The sequence below is a fragment of the Asterias rubens genome, unplaced genomic scaffold (genome assembly GCF_902459465.1).
Source record: "Asterias rubens unplaced genomic scaffold, eAstRub1.3, whole genome shotgun sequence".
Lineage (NCBI taxonomy): Eukaryota > Metazoa > Echinodermata > Asteroidea > Forcipulatida > Asteriidae > Asterias > Asterias rubens.
In genome coordinates, this window is record NW_022985710.1 from 144898 (window position 1) to 159951 (window position 15054).

Consider the following 15054-nt stretch of genomic DNA (forward strand, 5'->3'; position numbering starts at 1 on the left):
TATTAACTTAAAATCTGACTTGGTAGCAAGCATTGGAATGCTGTTGGTAATATAAAACATTGTGAGAAACGGCTCCCTCGGAAGTAGCATAGATTTTGAAATAGAGGTAATTTCTCACTAAAATAATAAAAGACTTCTAGCTAAAAAGTCTTTTATTCCCATCTGAAAGCACACAAATTCGTCAAACAAGGATGTTTTTTCTTTCATTATTTTCTCCCAACTACGATGACCAGTTGAGCTTAAATTTGCATAGGTTTGTTATTGTATGCATAATATGTTGAGATACACCAAGTGAGAACACTGGTCTTTGACAATTACCAATAGTGTACGTTCCCTTTAATATACGTCTAAGCGAACATTTCTTGCGTCGAGAAAACAAAATGGATGTTATGATCTGAGAAAACAGTTAAATTTCTTGTCATAACAACCTGATGGACACATCTTAATATAGCTGTTAAACAGAAAAAAAGCTGCTTGACAAATATATTTGCTTAAATAAATACCTTCACATCAAATGAATTTACGATGGACAAAATAGGACAGAACATTATACAGCAGTAATATTACGGTGAAGAACGCAGAAAGCAGGCATTGCATTATAAATGAGCAAATATTCTGACATCCCTCAGTTTAGACCAGTTCAGACAACCCCTTTCCGGAAAACGGGTAATTTTATACACGCTACAGGGTTAGGGTCAGGGTTCTGAAAAATGGGTGATAAAACACGCTATAATAATAACAGGGTAAAAATTAGGGTAAGGGGTGAGATTGGGAAGTATTAGAACAAATTACACACCGTCTTCTAGGGGTGTCGGAATATAGGGGTATCGAAATAGGTATGAATGGACATTGGGATGTAAACCGTTGGAACCGTTGGGGTGTCGTGGCCGAGTGGATAAGAGCACCGAACTCAAGCTCTGCTACTTCTGTTCAGCAGAGCGTGGGTTCGAATCCCCGTCGTTTTGTGGCCCTGAGTTCAACTATAATTGCTTCTCTCCACCCATGGGTAAATGGGTACCTGTAAGGGCAGAGATGGTTCTTGTGATGATGGTTTAGCCAAGTAGCGGTTATAATTTCGCACAAGAGAGGTGGTTAAGGACTTATTTAAGGTCCAGTGACCTGGGCCCAATTTCATAGAGCTGCTATGCACACCAATTTTCTCAGCACAACATGTTTGCCTCGATTAAAACAAGATTACCAATCAAATTTTCATGTGATTTTTAGGATTTAGCGAACAACGGCTAAATACAAGTAACAAGCAACATGCACCAAATGGAAATTTGGTTGTAATCCTGTTTTTATAAAAAAAATTATGCTAAGCAATGATTTCTTCCTTGGTAAGTTGCCAATCAAATAACCATTTGTTGCATATTGCTTGGTTGTTGTTTGCTTATCTTGAAACTCACATGGAAATTTGGTTAGTAATCTTGTTTTTATCAAGCCAAAAATGTCATGCTGAGCAATTTTTTGTGCTTAGCAGCTCTATGAGATTGGGCCCAGATCATTCTAGATCATGAATAACAGATTAGCGCCGCCCACTAGGGTCAACGGACTTATACACAGAGAATGATTGACACGTGCAATATACACACTTAATTACATGTACATGTATAAGGGCCTCAAAGCAATTATACGCACTAAAGAAAAACACATAGGTCAGACCATGGGTCAGACAAACCAAAGATAAAGACAGTTAGTACAAAGACACGAGACAAACGAATCATTAGCGGGGCAATTATAGGACGAGAAAGAGAGTACAAAGTTACTACTCAGAAAAGACAAACTCAAAACAAACTGTAGTCTCACGAATGTACAAAAGCAGATGAACAGAGTATCACAACAGGGCCCTATTTCATAGCGCTGCTAAACAGTAAGCAAATTTGAGTGCTTACTGTGGCAGAAAAAATTGCTTAAGCCTTAGCGTATTTCACAGGTTAACAGTTAGCAGAAAAATTGGTCGGCCATAGCGCGTTTTCCATGGATTTGAGTTGTGACGTCATTTATTTTCGTGTGGTAAGCGCCGGAAGGTTAGCATGCCTTTTCGTGTGCTAACGATAGCGGCGCTATGAAATGGAAATCGGACAGTAAGCACAAAATCGGCCGCTATGCAGCGCTATGAAAGTGGGCCCTGGGCTCAATTCCATAAAACATGTAAGCACAAAAACTTGCTAAAGACAGAAAAGTATTGCTCAACAGTGACAGCTTACCGGCCAAAATTTCTTAAGTTCACACCGCTGCTGGTGCCCAACTAAATTTGTGCTTAAAGAGTACTAAAGCTGAATTGATTTAGCATTACATTTGACTTTTGTTATTCCATAATCAAGTCGACAGTCAGTTCGAGTGTTACGAGGACATCGCCCAGTTATCCTGCCCAACTAGTGATGAGTACACGTACATTGCCGAGTCGCTCTACACATACTTCCATAACCACAACCAGATCACTTTTCCGGTGTGTACGTCTTCTGGAACGCCGTGGGACAGTCAGAACAGCTGCACATCTATCGGGGCTCAACAGGTATACCCGAGTCTGTATGAATGTAATAGTTCGATAATATTGGACGTGACATATTATTTGTACATCTAATTTGGATGTTGGATATTCCTATAGGTTTGTACAGTGAATGTCTTTATTGTACAACATAAATATTTGATATTGGACCTTCACGATTATGAACTCTACCGTGAGCTTTACGAACATATTACATGCAGCTGCTACCAACTAATGAACCAAAACGTGCCATGACAATGACGGTTTACAATTTCGCTTCCACAATATTTTATGACGTCATTTATTAATAGGTTTATTAAACAATCTCAGCCAAGCATCCAAACCGGTTAGTGTTGTCTTAAAAAGTACTTTCATACCAAGTAAATACCTTTACATATGAGTTAAACTAATAATCGTGTGTTCGCACTTCCAGTTTGTAGAAGAATCCTGCAGCGGCAGTAAGTCATGTGACACGTACGTCAACTACAATGACCCCAATGACGCGAGCTCCGTACTGGGTGTGTATCGAATCAACTACTTCTGCTGTGAGTATACCACATGACGTAACAATTTCAGAGGCCAATAATTATCAAAATGATCAATTGGTCAAAAAACTAAAGAACAACAAGGCCTGTGGCCTGGACAAAATCTCAGCTGAAACCCTGAAAGCAGGGGGTGCATCGATGGCCCAGCTCCTACTTCTAATTATAAACACTGCCTGGACACAAGGCAAAGTTCCGAAGGACTGGAGTGCAGGCCTGATCACCCCTGTATTTAAGAAAGGTGACAAGCTAGACCCAGGTAACTACAGAGCCATCACTCTTCTCTCCATCCCGGGTAAGGTTTTCTGTAGGATGATTCTCAATCAGATCCAAGATACTATAGAAGCACACCTAACAGAAGAGCAGATGGGTTTCAGGAGAGCTCGAGGAACATCGGATGCAGTATTTATTGCAAGACAGATATTTGAGAAAGCCAAAGAGCGACGAGTGCCCATCCACTGGAACTTTGTGGACTTCAAAGCAGCCTTCGACACCATCTGGCGAGAAGCACTCTGGAAATGCTTAAGGTCAATTGGTGTAGAGAGTAAGCTGGTTGACCTCATCGAATCCATGTATGAGCAGACGAAGTGTGCAATAATCGTCAATGGCAAAATTTCAGAGTGGTTTAAGGTTGGAGTTGGGGTTAGGCAAGGATGCCTCCTATCACCAGTCCTTTTCAACCTGTTCCTTGAGTTTGTGATGAGAGGGCTCCGACAACTCGATTCAGGAGTACAAATGGGAGATACGTGCATAAACAACATCAGATATGCAGATGACACCACCCTACTGGATCTTGTTTTCGAGAAACTCCATGTGGCAACAGATGAACTGGACAAAGCCTGCAAGAAATGGGGCATGAAAATCAACCCAGCCAAATGCAAAATTATGACAGACGACCCGAGAGACATCACCCTCAACGGCATTCCCATAGAAAAAGTACAGGAGTTTGTGTTCCTAGGAAGCAATGTTCCATCTATGGAAGAAGACGTGAAGAGGCGCACTAGGCTTGCAGCCTGGTCATTTGGTCGTCTAAAAAACACCATCTGGTCAAACCATGACATCTCAAGATCACTTAAGACCAGAATTTACAAATCACTCATCCTCCCAATAGCAACCTTCGGTTCGGAATCCTAGACTCTCAAAAAGGCCACCAAACAAAAACTGGAAGTCTTTGAGATGAGATGCCTCCGCTCCATACTAGGTGTCTCTTTAAGAGACAAAATGAGAAATCAAGAAATACGCAGGCAACTTAACATGAACACAACAATAACAGATGTAGTGACCAGACGTCGCCTGAACTGGTTTGGCCATGTCATCAGAATGCCAGTCTACAGGCTACCCAACCTGGTCTACTACAATGACTTCCACACTCCACGCCAACGAGGACGCCCACCATTGCGCTGGAAGGTGCAAATCTAGGAAGATGCCAACATTCCACTTCATGAGGCAGAGCACTTAGCTAAAAATAGACATGAATGGGGACGGTTCTCAAAGGAGGCCAAGGGACACCCAGCCCTACGCAGCTAAGTAAGTAAGTAAGTAAAATCAATTGGTTAAGCCAATCAGAAAAGTCACTGAGTTTGAACCATAGTGAACCACGTCATGTCAACCCTACTACAACAAAATCTTTCCAAATATGTTATCGCAAAGTCTAATCTTATAACATACCGAACTTTAGGCCAAATGACAGCTTTTGCCTATGGTCAAGCTGCATATTTTGTAACTGAAAAGCAACGGGAGTCTTTTGGTGGCAGCAAATTTACCAGGTAAACCTGCTGCTCTAGAAATGTGAGCTGCTCAGACGATGTAAATAGTGGGTGCGTTCGTTTAGCCTCCTGGGTTATCCCCAGTCTGCCCCGGTGCGTTCGAATAGCTTTTGACGTCATTCCAGGGGTTCACCCAGGTCAGCCCCCAGTGCCCTGCTTGTGGAGTGGGTCACTTGGGGGCTGGCCCCCAGCCAGGTAAACGACGTCACTACGAGAGCGGTGAGTGGTCGTTCGTTTAGCTCTTGTCAGGGGCTCACCCGAGAGCACCGCGGGTAGACCAAGGGAAGCCAAACGAACGAACCCAATGGACATGTATGTATGCTGCCACCTAGCGTTCAAAAGGCTTAAATTAAAAGAAGGTAGGTTCAAACTGCCAAACCTCGTATAGACTGGACCCCTGTCTTTATCCGCAAGGATAAAGACTGGTACCTGTTTTTCAGATCCAGTGATTCCATTGGATACAAGGCTATCATTGGATAAATCGAGCAGTGACATGGGCTTTCCGTGCCCATACAGATACACTCCCGGCACGTCAGCAATAGAATTTGACTGCGTATCTCTATGAAGAATGAATGTACGCCAAATGTGAAAATACATGCCTGTCTGGAGGCAGGTCTCAAGCGTTGTTCACAAACCTCGAAGTGTGACTTCAGATCTTCAGGTTAAACCTCGTAGTGTTAACCACAAACGGAACTATTTCACCCCTTAACCAGTCAGTACGTCAGTGAACCCTTCTTATTACAATCGAATTTATCAATAATTCACTCCTTCTCGTCACAGGTGAACCAGTCAACGACAAAATACGGACATCCCCAGGTATGAGTTATTCCTGTCATTTAAATTTGTTTGTATTTCAAACAAAACAGAGAGAAAACAAAATACCTATATTTATATAGTTTTACATAGATGGATTGAAACAGCCCGGAACAGAAACAAACACAAGTTTTTTTATCACTAAAGTCTTCCGTGGCATTTGTAAAAAAGGAAAGACAAAACAAGTCAATAAAAAATTACAGCCCAGAAAACATTGTTGATTATACAGTTGTACTCTTGCTTTAGCTGAATACTTATGTGTTTAGTCTTTTTCGGAAAACACTTATAACAAAAAGAGCATACAATTTATGTTGAAAAAACAGCATGCGACTGGTTAGACAATAGAACAACACCAGCGAGCTTCAACTACCAGTTCTTCCCGACCGAGATCGACATGACCGAAATCCACTTCCGCGTCAAAGCAAGCCAGAACGCGTACATCGGTCTGAGCAACACGAGCAGCGAGCAGCCGGTCATGTACGAGCTGGTGTTCGGCACCGTGAACAACAAGTACTCGTTCATCCGACGGTGTCCGGCCACGAACTGCCCGAAGGCCCTCGAGAAGGTGTACACCAATAACATCTTGAGCACGACCGAGTACCGAGGATTCTGGTTCACTTACAACTATCCGACAGGGAGATTGGTTGTTGGAAGGGATGGTCAAGGGTCATTCATGAGCTGGTCTGACCCTTCACCCCTTGACGTCAGATACATGGGTTACAGCACTGGGAGTGCCAGCACAGGGGAGTTTCAGTTTTGCAACTGTGAGTCGAAACTTCTTTCTTTGATCTCGTATCTCGTTGAGCATTTTCAGCTGAAGAAACAAAATAATTTCCCCGACAGGTATTTCAGAGTAAAAACGTACACCCAGTGACAGATACATTGTAAATATTTTTTGGTTACCAACTTATTTGAGAAAAAGTTTTCATAATAGTTATTACCTCTTCAAATGAAGCTCTTAATTATTTCAATTAAATTTTTTCAAATCAAAATTAAATTTATTATAACATAAATTCAAAATTCATTTTTTTAAACATAAACAACAGTTGCCACTCGTTTCCCTCGTTTCTAGACACCAACGACTGTAGTCCAGATCCATGTCTGAACGGAGCAACTTGTGTGGATGGCGTGAACAGCTTTACATGTACGTGTGTTGCCGGCTACATGGGAACCAACTGTGAAACAGGTAAACAAAATCAGGATGAAACCGTTTAGTTTGTCGATTGAGGAAGAGCTAGGTCTAAAACTCCCTTTAATCAATCTTTTTGTTTCAGATATCGATGACTGCAGTCCAGATCCATGTCTAAATGGAGCAACTTGTGTGGATGGCGTAAACAGCTTCACCTGTACGTGTGTTGCAGGCTACATGGGAACCAACTGTGAAACAGGTAAACAAAATCAGGATGAGACCGTTTAGTTTGTCGATTGAGGAAGTGCTAGGTCTAAAACTCCCTTTCATCAATCTTTTTGTTTCAGATATCGATGACTGTAGTCCAGATCCATGTCTAAACGGAGCAACTTGTGTGGATGGCGTTAACAGCTTCACGTGTACTTGTGTTGCAGGCTACATGGGAACAAATTGTGAAACAGGTAAACATAACTAGGATGAGATCGCTGGTCGATTAACGGAGGAGCTATGTTTTAAACCATTTTTTAATCAATCTTTTTTGTTTCAGATATCGATGACTGTAGTCCAGATCCATGTCTAAATGGAGCAACTTGTGTGGATGGCGTGAACAGCTTTACATGTACGTGTGTTGCCGGCTACATGGGAACTAACTGTGAAACAGGTAAACAAAATCAGAATGAGATCGTTTAGATTGTCGATTGAGTAAGAGCTAAGACTTTAACTCATTTTAATGAATATTTTTGTTTCAGATATCGATGACTGTAGTACAGATCCATGTCTAAACGGAGCAACTTGTGTTGATGGCGTGAACAGCTTTACCTGTACCTGTGCTCCCGGCTACATGGGAACCAACTGTGAAACAGGTAAACAAAATCAGGATGAGACCGTTTAGTTTGTCGATTGAGGAAGAGCTAGGTCTAAAACTCCCTTTAATCAATCTTTTTGTTTCAGATATCGATGACTGTAGTCCAGATCCATGTCTTAACGGAGCAACTTGTGTGGATGGCGTGAACAGCTTTACATGTACGTGTGTTGCCGGCTACATTGGAATTAACTGTGAAACAGGTAAACAAAATCAGGATGAGACCGTTTAGTTTGTCGATTGAGGAAGAGCTAGGTCTAAAACTCCCTTTAATCAATTTTTTTGTTTCAGATATCGATGACTGCAGTCCAGATCCATGTCTAAATGGAGCAACTTGTGTGGATGGCGTGAACAGCATTACCTGTACTTGTGTTGCAGGCTACATGGGAACCAATTGTGAAACAGGTAAACAAAATCAGAATGAGATCGTTTAGATTGTCGATTGAGTAACAGCTAAGACTTGAACTCATTTTAATGAGTATTTTTGTTTCAGATATCGATGACTGTAGTCCAGATCCATGTCTAAACGGAGCAACTTGTATTGATGGCGTAAACAGCTTTACCTGTTCGTGTGCTCCCGGCTACATGGGAACCAACTGTGAAACAGGTAAACAAAATCAGAAAGAGATCGTTTAGTTTGTCAGTTGAGGAAGAGCTAAGTCTAAACTCCTTTTAATCAATCTTTTTGTTTCAGATATCGATGACTGTAGTCCAGATCCATGTCTAAACGGAGCAACTTGTGTTGATGGCGTTAACAGCTTCACGTGTACGTGTGTTGCAGGCTACATGGGAACCAACTGTGAAACAGGTAAACAAAATCAGAAAGAGATCGTTTAGTTTGTCAGTTGAGGAAGAGCTAAGTCTTAGCTTATTTTAATCAATCTTTTTGTTTCAGATTTCGATGACTGTAGTCCAGATCCATGTCTAAACGGAGCAATTTGTGTGGATGGCGTGAACAGCTTTACCTGTACGTGTGCTCCCGGCTACATTGGAACCAACTGTGAAACAGGTAAACAAAATCAGAATGAGATCGTTTAGTTTGTCGATTGAGGAAGAGCTAATCTTAAACTCCTTTTAATCATCGATGACTGTAGTCCAGATCCATGTCTAAACGGAGCAACTTGTGTTGATGGCGTTAACAGCTTCACGTGTACGTGTGTTGCAGGTTACATGGGAATTAACTGTGAAACAGGTAAACAAAATGAGGATGAGACCGTTTAGTTTGTCGATTGAGGAAGAGCTAGGTCTAAAACTCCCTTTAATCAATCTTTTTGTTTCAGATATCGATGACTGCAGTCCAGATCCATGTCTAAATGGAGCAACTTGTATGGATGGCGTGAACAGCTTTACCTGTACTTGTGTTGCAGGCTACATGGGAACCAATTGTGAAACAGGTAAACAAAATCAGAATGAGATCGTTTAGATTGTCGATTGAGTAACAGCTAAGACTTTAACTCATTTTAATGAATATTTTTGTTTCAGATATCGATGACTGTAGTCCAGATCCATGTCTTAACGGAGCAACTTGTGTGGATGGCGTGAACAGCTTTACATGTACGTGTGTTGCCGGCTACATTGGAATTAACTGTGAAACAGGTAAACAAAATCAGGATGAGACCGTTTAGTTTGTCGATTGAGGAAGAGCTAGGTCTAAAACTCCCTTTAATCAATCTTTTTGTTTCAGATATCGATGACTGCAGTCCAGATCCATGTCTAAATGGAGCAACTTGTGTGGATGGCGTGAACAGCTTTACCTGCACTTGTGTTGTAGGCTACATGGGAACCAACTGTGAAACAGGTAAACAAAATCAGAATGAGATCGTTTAGTTTGTCGATTGAGTAAGAGCTAAGACTTTAACTTATTTTAATCAATATTTTTGTTTCAGATATCGATGACTGTAGTCCTGATCTATGTCTAAACGGAGCAACTTGTGTTGATGGCGTTAACAGCTTTACCTGTACGTGTGCTCCCGGCTACATGGGAACCAACTGTGAAACAGGTAAACAAAATCAGAAAGAGATCGTTTAGTTTGTCAGTTGAGGAAGAGCTAAGTCTAAACTCCTTTTAATCAACCGTTTTTGTTTCAGATATCGATGACTGTAGTCCAGATCCATGTCTAAACGGAGCAATTTGTGTGGATGGCGTGAACAGCTTTACCTGTACGTGTGCTCCCGGCTACATGGGAACCAACTGTGAAACAGGTAAACAAAATCAGAATGAGATCGTTTAGTTTGTCGATTGAGGAAGAGCTAATCTTAAACTCCTTTTAATCAACCGTTTTTGTTTCAGATATCGATGACTGTAGTCCAGATCCATGTCTAAACGGAGCAATTTGTGTGGATGGCGTGAACAGCTTTACCTGTACGTGTGCTCCCGGCTACATGGGAACCAACTGTGAAACAGGTAAACAAAATCAGAATGAGATCGTTTAGTTTGTCGATTGAGGAAGAGCTAATCTTAAACTCCTTTTAATCAACCGTTTTTGTTTCAGATATCGATGACTGTAGTCCTGATCCATGTCTAAACGGAGCAATTTGTGTGGATGGCGTGAACAGCTTTACCTGTACGTGTGCTCCCGGCTACATGGGAACCAACTGTGAAACAGGTAAATAAAATCAGTATGAGATCGTTTAGTTTGTCGATTGAGGAAGAGCTAATCTTAACCTCCTTTTAATCAACCGTTTTTGTTTCAGATATCGATGACTGTAGTCCAGATCCATGTCTAAACGGAGCAACTTGTGTGGATGGCGTGGACAGCTTTACCTGTACGTGTGTTGCAGGCTATATGGGAACCAACTGTGAAGCAGGTAAACTAAATCAGAATGAGATCGTTTAGTTTGTCGATTGAGGAAGAACTAGCTCCTAAAGTTATTTTTTTGCTTAATCTCTTTGTTTCAGATATCGATGACTGTAGTCCAGATCCATGTCTAAATGGAGCAACTTGTGTGGATGGCGTGAACAGCTTCACCTGTACGTGTGTTGCAGGCTACAAGGGAACCAACTGTGAAACAGGTAAACAAAATCAGAATGAGATCGTTTAGTTTGTCGATTAAGTAAGAGCTAAGACTTTAACTTATTTTAATCAATATTTTTGTTTCAGATATCGATGACTGTAGTCCTGATCCATGTCTAAACGGAGCAATTTGTGTGGATGGCGTGAACAGCTTTACCTGTACGTGTGCTCCTGGCTACATGGGAACCAACTGTGAAACAGGTAAACAAAAACAGAATGAGATCGTTTAGTTTGTCGATTGAGGAAGAGCTAATCTTAAACTCCTTTTAATCAACCGTTTTTGTTTCAGATATCGATGACTGTAGTCCAGATCCATGTCTAAACGGAGCAACTTGTGTGGATGGCGTGGACAGCTTTACCTGTACGTGTGTTGCAGGCTATATGGGAACCAACTGTGAAGCAGGTAAACAAAATCAGAATGAGATCGTTTAGTTTGTCGATTGAGGAAGAACTAGCTCTTAAAGTTAATTTTTTGCTTAATCTCTTTGTTTCAGATATCGATGACTGTAGTCCAGATCCATGTCTAAATGGAGCAACTTGTGTGGATGGCGTGAACAGCTTCACGTGTACGTGTGTTGCAGGCTACATGGGAACCAACTGTGAAACAGGTAAACACAATCAGAATGAGATCGTTTAGTTTGTCGATTGAGTAAGAGCTAAGACTTTAACTTATTTTAATCAATATTTTTGTTTCAGATATCGATGACTGTAGTCCTGATCCATGTCTAAACGGAGCAATTTGTGTGGATGGCGTGAACAGCTTTACCTGTACGTGTGCTCCCGGCTACATTGGAACCAACTGTGAAACAGGTAAACAAAATCAGAAAGAGATCGTTTAGTTTGTCAGTTGAGGAAGAGCTAAGTCTAAACTCCTTTTAATCAATCTTTTTGTTTCAGATATCGATGACTGTAGTCCAGATCCATGTCTAAACGGAGCAATTTGTGTGGATGGCGTGAACAGCTTTACCTGTACGTGTGCTCCTGGCTACATGGGAACCAACTGTGAAACAGGTAAACAAAATCAGAATGAGATCGTTTAGTTTGTCGATTGAGGAAGAGCTAATCTTAAACTCCTTTTAATCAACCGTTTTTGTTTCAGATATCGATGACTGTAGTCCAGATCCATGTCTAAACGGAGCAACTTGTGTTGATGGCGTTAACAGCTTCACGTGTACGTGTGTTGCAGGTTACATGGGAACCAACTGTGAAACAGGTAAACAAAATCAGAATGAGATCGTTTATTTTGTCGATTGAGGAAGAGCTAATCTTAAACTTCTTTTAATCAACCGTTTTTGTTTCAGATATCGATGACTGTAGTCCTGATCCATGTCTAAACGGAGCAATTTGTGTGGATGGCGTGAACAGCTTTACCTGTACGTGTGCTCCCGGCTACATGGGAACCAACTGTGAAACAGGTAAACAAAATCAGTATGAGATCGTTTAGTTTGTCGATTGAGGAAGAGCTAATCTTAACCTCCTTTTAATCAACCGTTTTTGTTTCAGATATCGATGACTGTAGTCCAGATCCATGTCTAAACGGAGCAACTTGTGTGGATGGCGTGGACAGCTTTACCTGTACGTGTGTTGCAGGCTATATGGGAACCAACTGTGAAGCAGGTAAACAAAATCAGAAAGAGATCGTTTAGTTTGTCAGTTGAGGAAGAGCTAAGTCTAAACTCCTTTTAATCAATCTTTTCTTTCAGATATCGATGACTGTAGTCCAGATCCATGTCTAAACGGAGCAACTTGTGTTGATGGCGTTAACAGCTTCACGTGTACGTGTGTTGCAGGCTACATGGGAACCAACTGTGAAACAGGTAAACAAAATCAGAAAGAGATCGTTTAGTTTGTCAGTTGAGGAAGAGCTAAGTCTAAACTCATTTTAATCAATCTTTTTGTTTTAGATATCGATGACTGTAGTCCAGATCCATGTCTAAACGGAGCAACTTGTGTTGATGGCGTTAACAGCTTCATGTGTACGTGTGTTGCAGGTTACATGGGAACCAACTGTGAAACAGGTAAACAAAATCAGAATGAGATCGTTTATTTTGTCGATTGAGGAAGAGGTAATCTTAAACTCCTTTTAATCAACCATTTTTGTTTCAGATATCGATGACTGTAGTCCAGATCCATGTCTAAACGGAGCAACTTGTGTGGATGGCGTGAACAGCTTTACCTGTACGTGTGCTCCCGGCTACATGGGAACCAACTGTGAAACAGGTAAACAAAAACAGAATGAGATCGTTTAGTTTGTCGATTGAGGAAGAGCTAATCTTAAACTCCTCTTAATCAACCTTTTTTGTTTTAGATATCGATGACTGTAGTCCAGATCCATGTCTAAACGGAGCAACTTGTGTTGATGGCGTTAACAGCTTCACGTGTACGTGTGTTGCAGGTTACATGGGAACCAACTGTGAAACAGGTAAACAAAATCAGAATGAGATCGTTTGGTTTGTCGATTGAGGAAGAGCTAATCTTAAACTCCTTTTAATCAACCGTTTTTGTTTCAGATATCGATGACTGTAGCCCTGATCCATGTCTAAACGGAGCAATTTGTGTGGATGGCGTGAACAGCTTTACCTGTACGTGTGCTCCCGGCTACATGGGAACCAACTGTGAAACAGGTAAACAAAATCAGTATGAGATCGTTTAGTTTGTCGATTGAGGAAGAGCTAATCTTAACCTCCTTTTAAATCAACCGTTTTTGTTTCAGATATCGATGACTGTAGTCCAGATCCATGTCTAAACGGAGCAACTTGTGTGGATGGCGTGGACAGCTTTACCTGTACGTGTGTTGCAGGCTATATGGGAACCAACTGTGAAGCAGGTAAACAAAATCAGAATGAGATCGTTTAGTTTGTCGATTGAGGAAGAGCTAATCTTAACCTCCTTTTAAATCAACCGTTTTTGTTTCAGATATCGATGACTGTAGTCCAGATCCATGTCTAAACGGAGCAACTTGTGTGGATGGCGTGGACAGCTTTACCTGTACGTGTGTTGCAGGTTACATGGGAACCAACTGTGAAACAGGTAAACAAAATCAGAATGAGATCGTTTGGTTTGTCGATTGAGGAAGAGCTAATCTTAAACTCCTTTTAATCAACCGTTGTTGCTTCAGATATCGATGACTGTAGTCCTGATCCATGTCTAAACGGAGCAATTTGTGTGGATGGCGTGAACAGCTTTACCTGTACGTGTGCTCCCGGCTACATGGGAACCAACTGTGAAACAGGTAAACAAAATCAGTATGAGATCGTTTAGTTTGTCGATTGAGGAAGAGCTAATCTTAACCTCCTTTTAAATCAACCGTTTTTGTTTCAGATATCGATGACTGTAGTCCAGATCCATGTCTAAACGGAGCAACTTGTGTGGATGGCGTGGACAGCTTTACCTGTACGTGTGTTGCAGGCTATATGGGAACCAACTGTGAAGCAGGTAAACAAAATCAGAATGAGATCGTTTAGTTTGTCGATTGAGGAAGAACTAGCTCTTAAAGTTAATTTTTTGCTTATTCTCTTTGTTTCAGATATCGATGACTGTAGTCCAGATCCATGTCTAAACGGAGCAACTTGTGTGGATGGCGTGAACAGCTTCACGTGTACGTGTGTTGCAGGCTACATGGGAACCAACTGTGAAACAGGTAAACAAAATCAGAATGAGATCGTTTAGTTTGTCGATTGAGGAAGAACTAGTTCTTAAAGTTAATTTTTTGCTTAATCTCTTTGTTTCAGATATCGATGACTGTAGTCCAGATCCATGTCTAAACGGAGCAACTTGTGTGGATGGCGTGAACAGCTTTACCTGTACGTGTGCTCCCGGCTACATGGGAACCAACTGTGAAACAGGTATAAACAAAATCAGAATGAGATCGTTTAGTTTGTCGATTGCGGAAGAGCTACTCTTAAACTTAAGGTAAACAAAATCAGGATGAAGTCGGTTTGGTGGTCGATCATTGAAGAGCTAAGTCTAATTCGCCTCATTGCCATATCTCTTTACTCCAGATATCGATGACTGTATTCCTGATCCATGTCTAAACGGAGCAACTTGTGTGGATGGCGTGAACAGCTTTACCTGTACGTGTGTTGCAGGCTACATTGGAACCAACTGTGAAACAGGTAAACACAATCAGGATGAAGTCGGTTTGGTGGTCGATCATGGAAGAGCTAATTCTAATATTTGCCTTCTTGCCATATCTCTTTACTTCAGATATCGATGACTGTAGTCCTGATCCATGTTTGTACGGAGCAACTTGTGTTGATGGCGTCAACAACTTTACTTGTATGTGTGCTGCCGACTTTGCATGAGGCTTTTGTATTAAAACTCTTTGTTTTTTTAATTGCCAATTTCTTGTTCGTTGAAAGACACTGAACACTTCTTATTTGCTTTATCTCAATAAATATGCATAAAATAAGGAATCACACATGAAGATTTGAGCTCAAT

The 15054-nt window shown here is 41.2% G+C and overlaps 1 protein-coding gene across 1 annotated transcript; it reads left to right on the plus strand.

Annotated features, from left to right (window-relative positions):
- Positions 1 to 4505: 4505 nt before the first annotated feature.
- LOC117305983 (fibropellin-1-like) lies at positions 4506 to 14918 on the plus strand. Its single transcript, XM_033790832.1, has 43 exons — positions 4506 to 4557; positions 5577 to 5612; positions 5933 to 6373; positions 6682 to 6795; positions 6884 to 6997; positions 7086 to 7199; positions 7286 to 7399; positions 7488 to 7601; positions 7690 to 7803; positions 7892 to 8005; positions 8094 to 8207; positions 8295 to 8408; positions 8496 to 8609; positions 8881 to 8994; positions 9083 to 9196; positions 9285 to 9398; positions 9487 to 9600; positions 9689 to 9802; positions 9891 to 10004; positions 10093 to 10206; positions 10295 to 10408; positions 10500 to 10613; positions 10702 to 10815; positions 10904 to 11017; positions 11109 to 11222; positions 11311 to 11424; positions 11512 to 11625; positions 11714 to 11827; positions 11916 to 12029; positions 12118 to 12231; positions 12318 to 12431; positions 12519 to 12632; positions 12721 to 12834; positions 12923 to 13036; positions 13125 to 13238; positions 13328 to 13441; positions 13531 to 13644; positions 13733 to 13846; positions 13936 to 14049; positions 14141 to 14254; positions 14346 to 14459; positions 14616 to 14729; positions 14821 to 14918. Exons 1-43 carry the CDS (start codon positions 4506 to 4508, stop codon positions 14916 to 14918), a joined length of 5073 nt encoding a protein of 1690 aa, XP_033646723.1.
- The last annotated feature ends 136 nt before the right edge of the window (positions 14919 to 15054 follow it).

Coding starts and splice junctions, on each gene's coding strand:
- LOC117305983 (XM_033790832.1), top strand. CDS start 4,506: ATGGGGACGGTTCTCAAAGGAGGCCAAGGGACACCCAGCCCTACGCAG. Junction 6,796..6,883: donor GGGAACCAACTGTGAAACAG/GTAAACAAAATC, acceptor TTTTTGTTTCAG/ATATCGATGACTGCAGTCCA. Junction 13,645..13,732: donor GGGAACCAACTGTGAAACAG/GTAAACAAAATC, acceptor TTGTTGCTTCAG/ATATCGATGACTGTAGTCCT.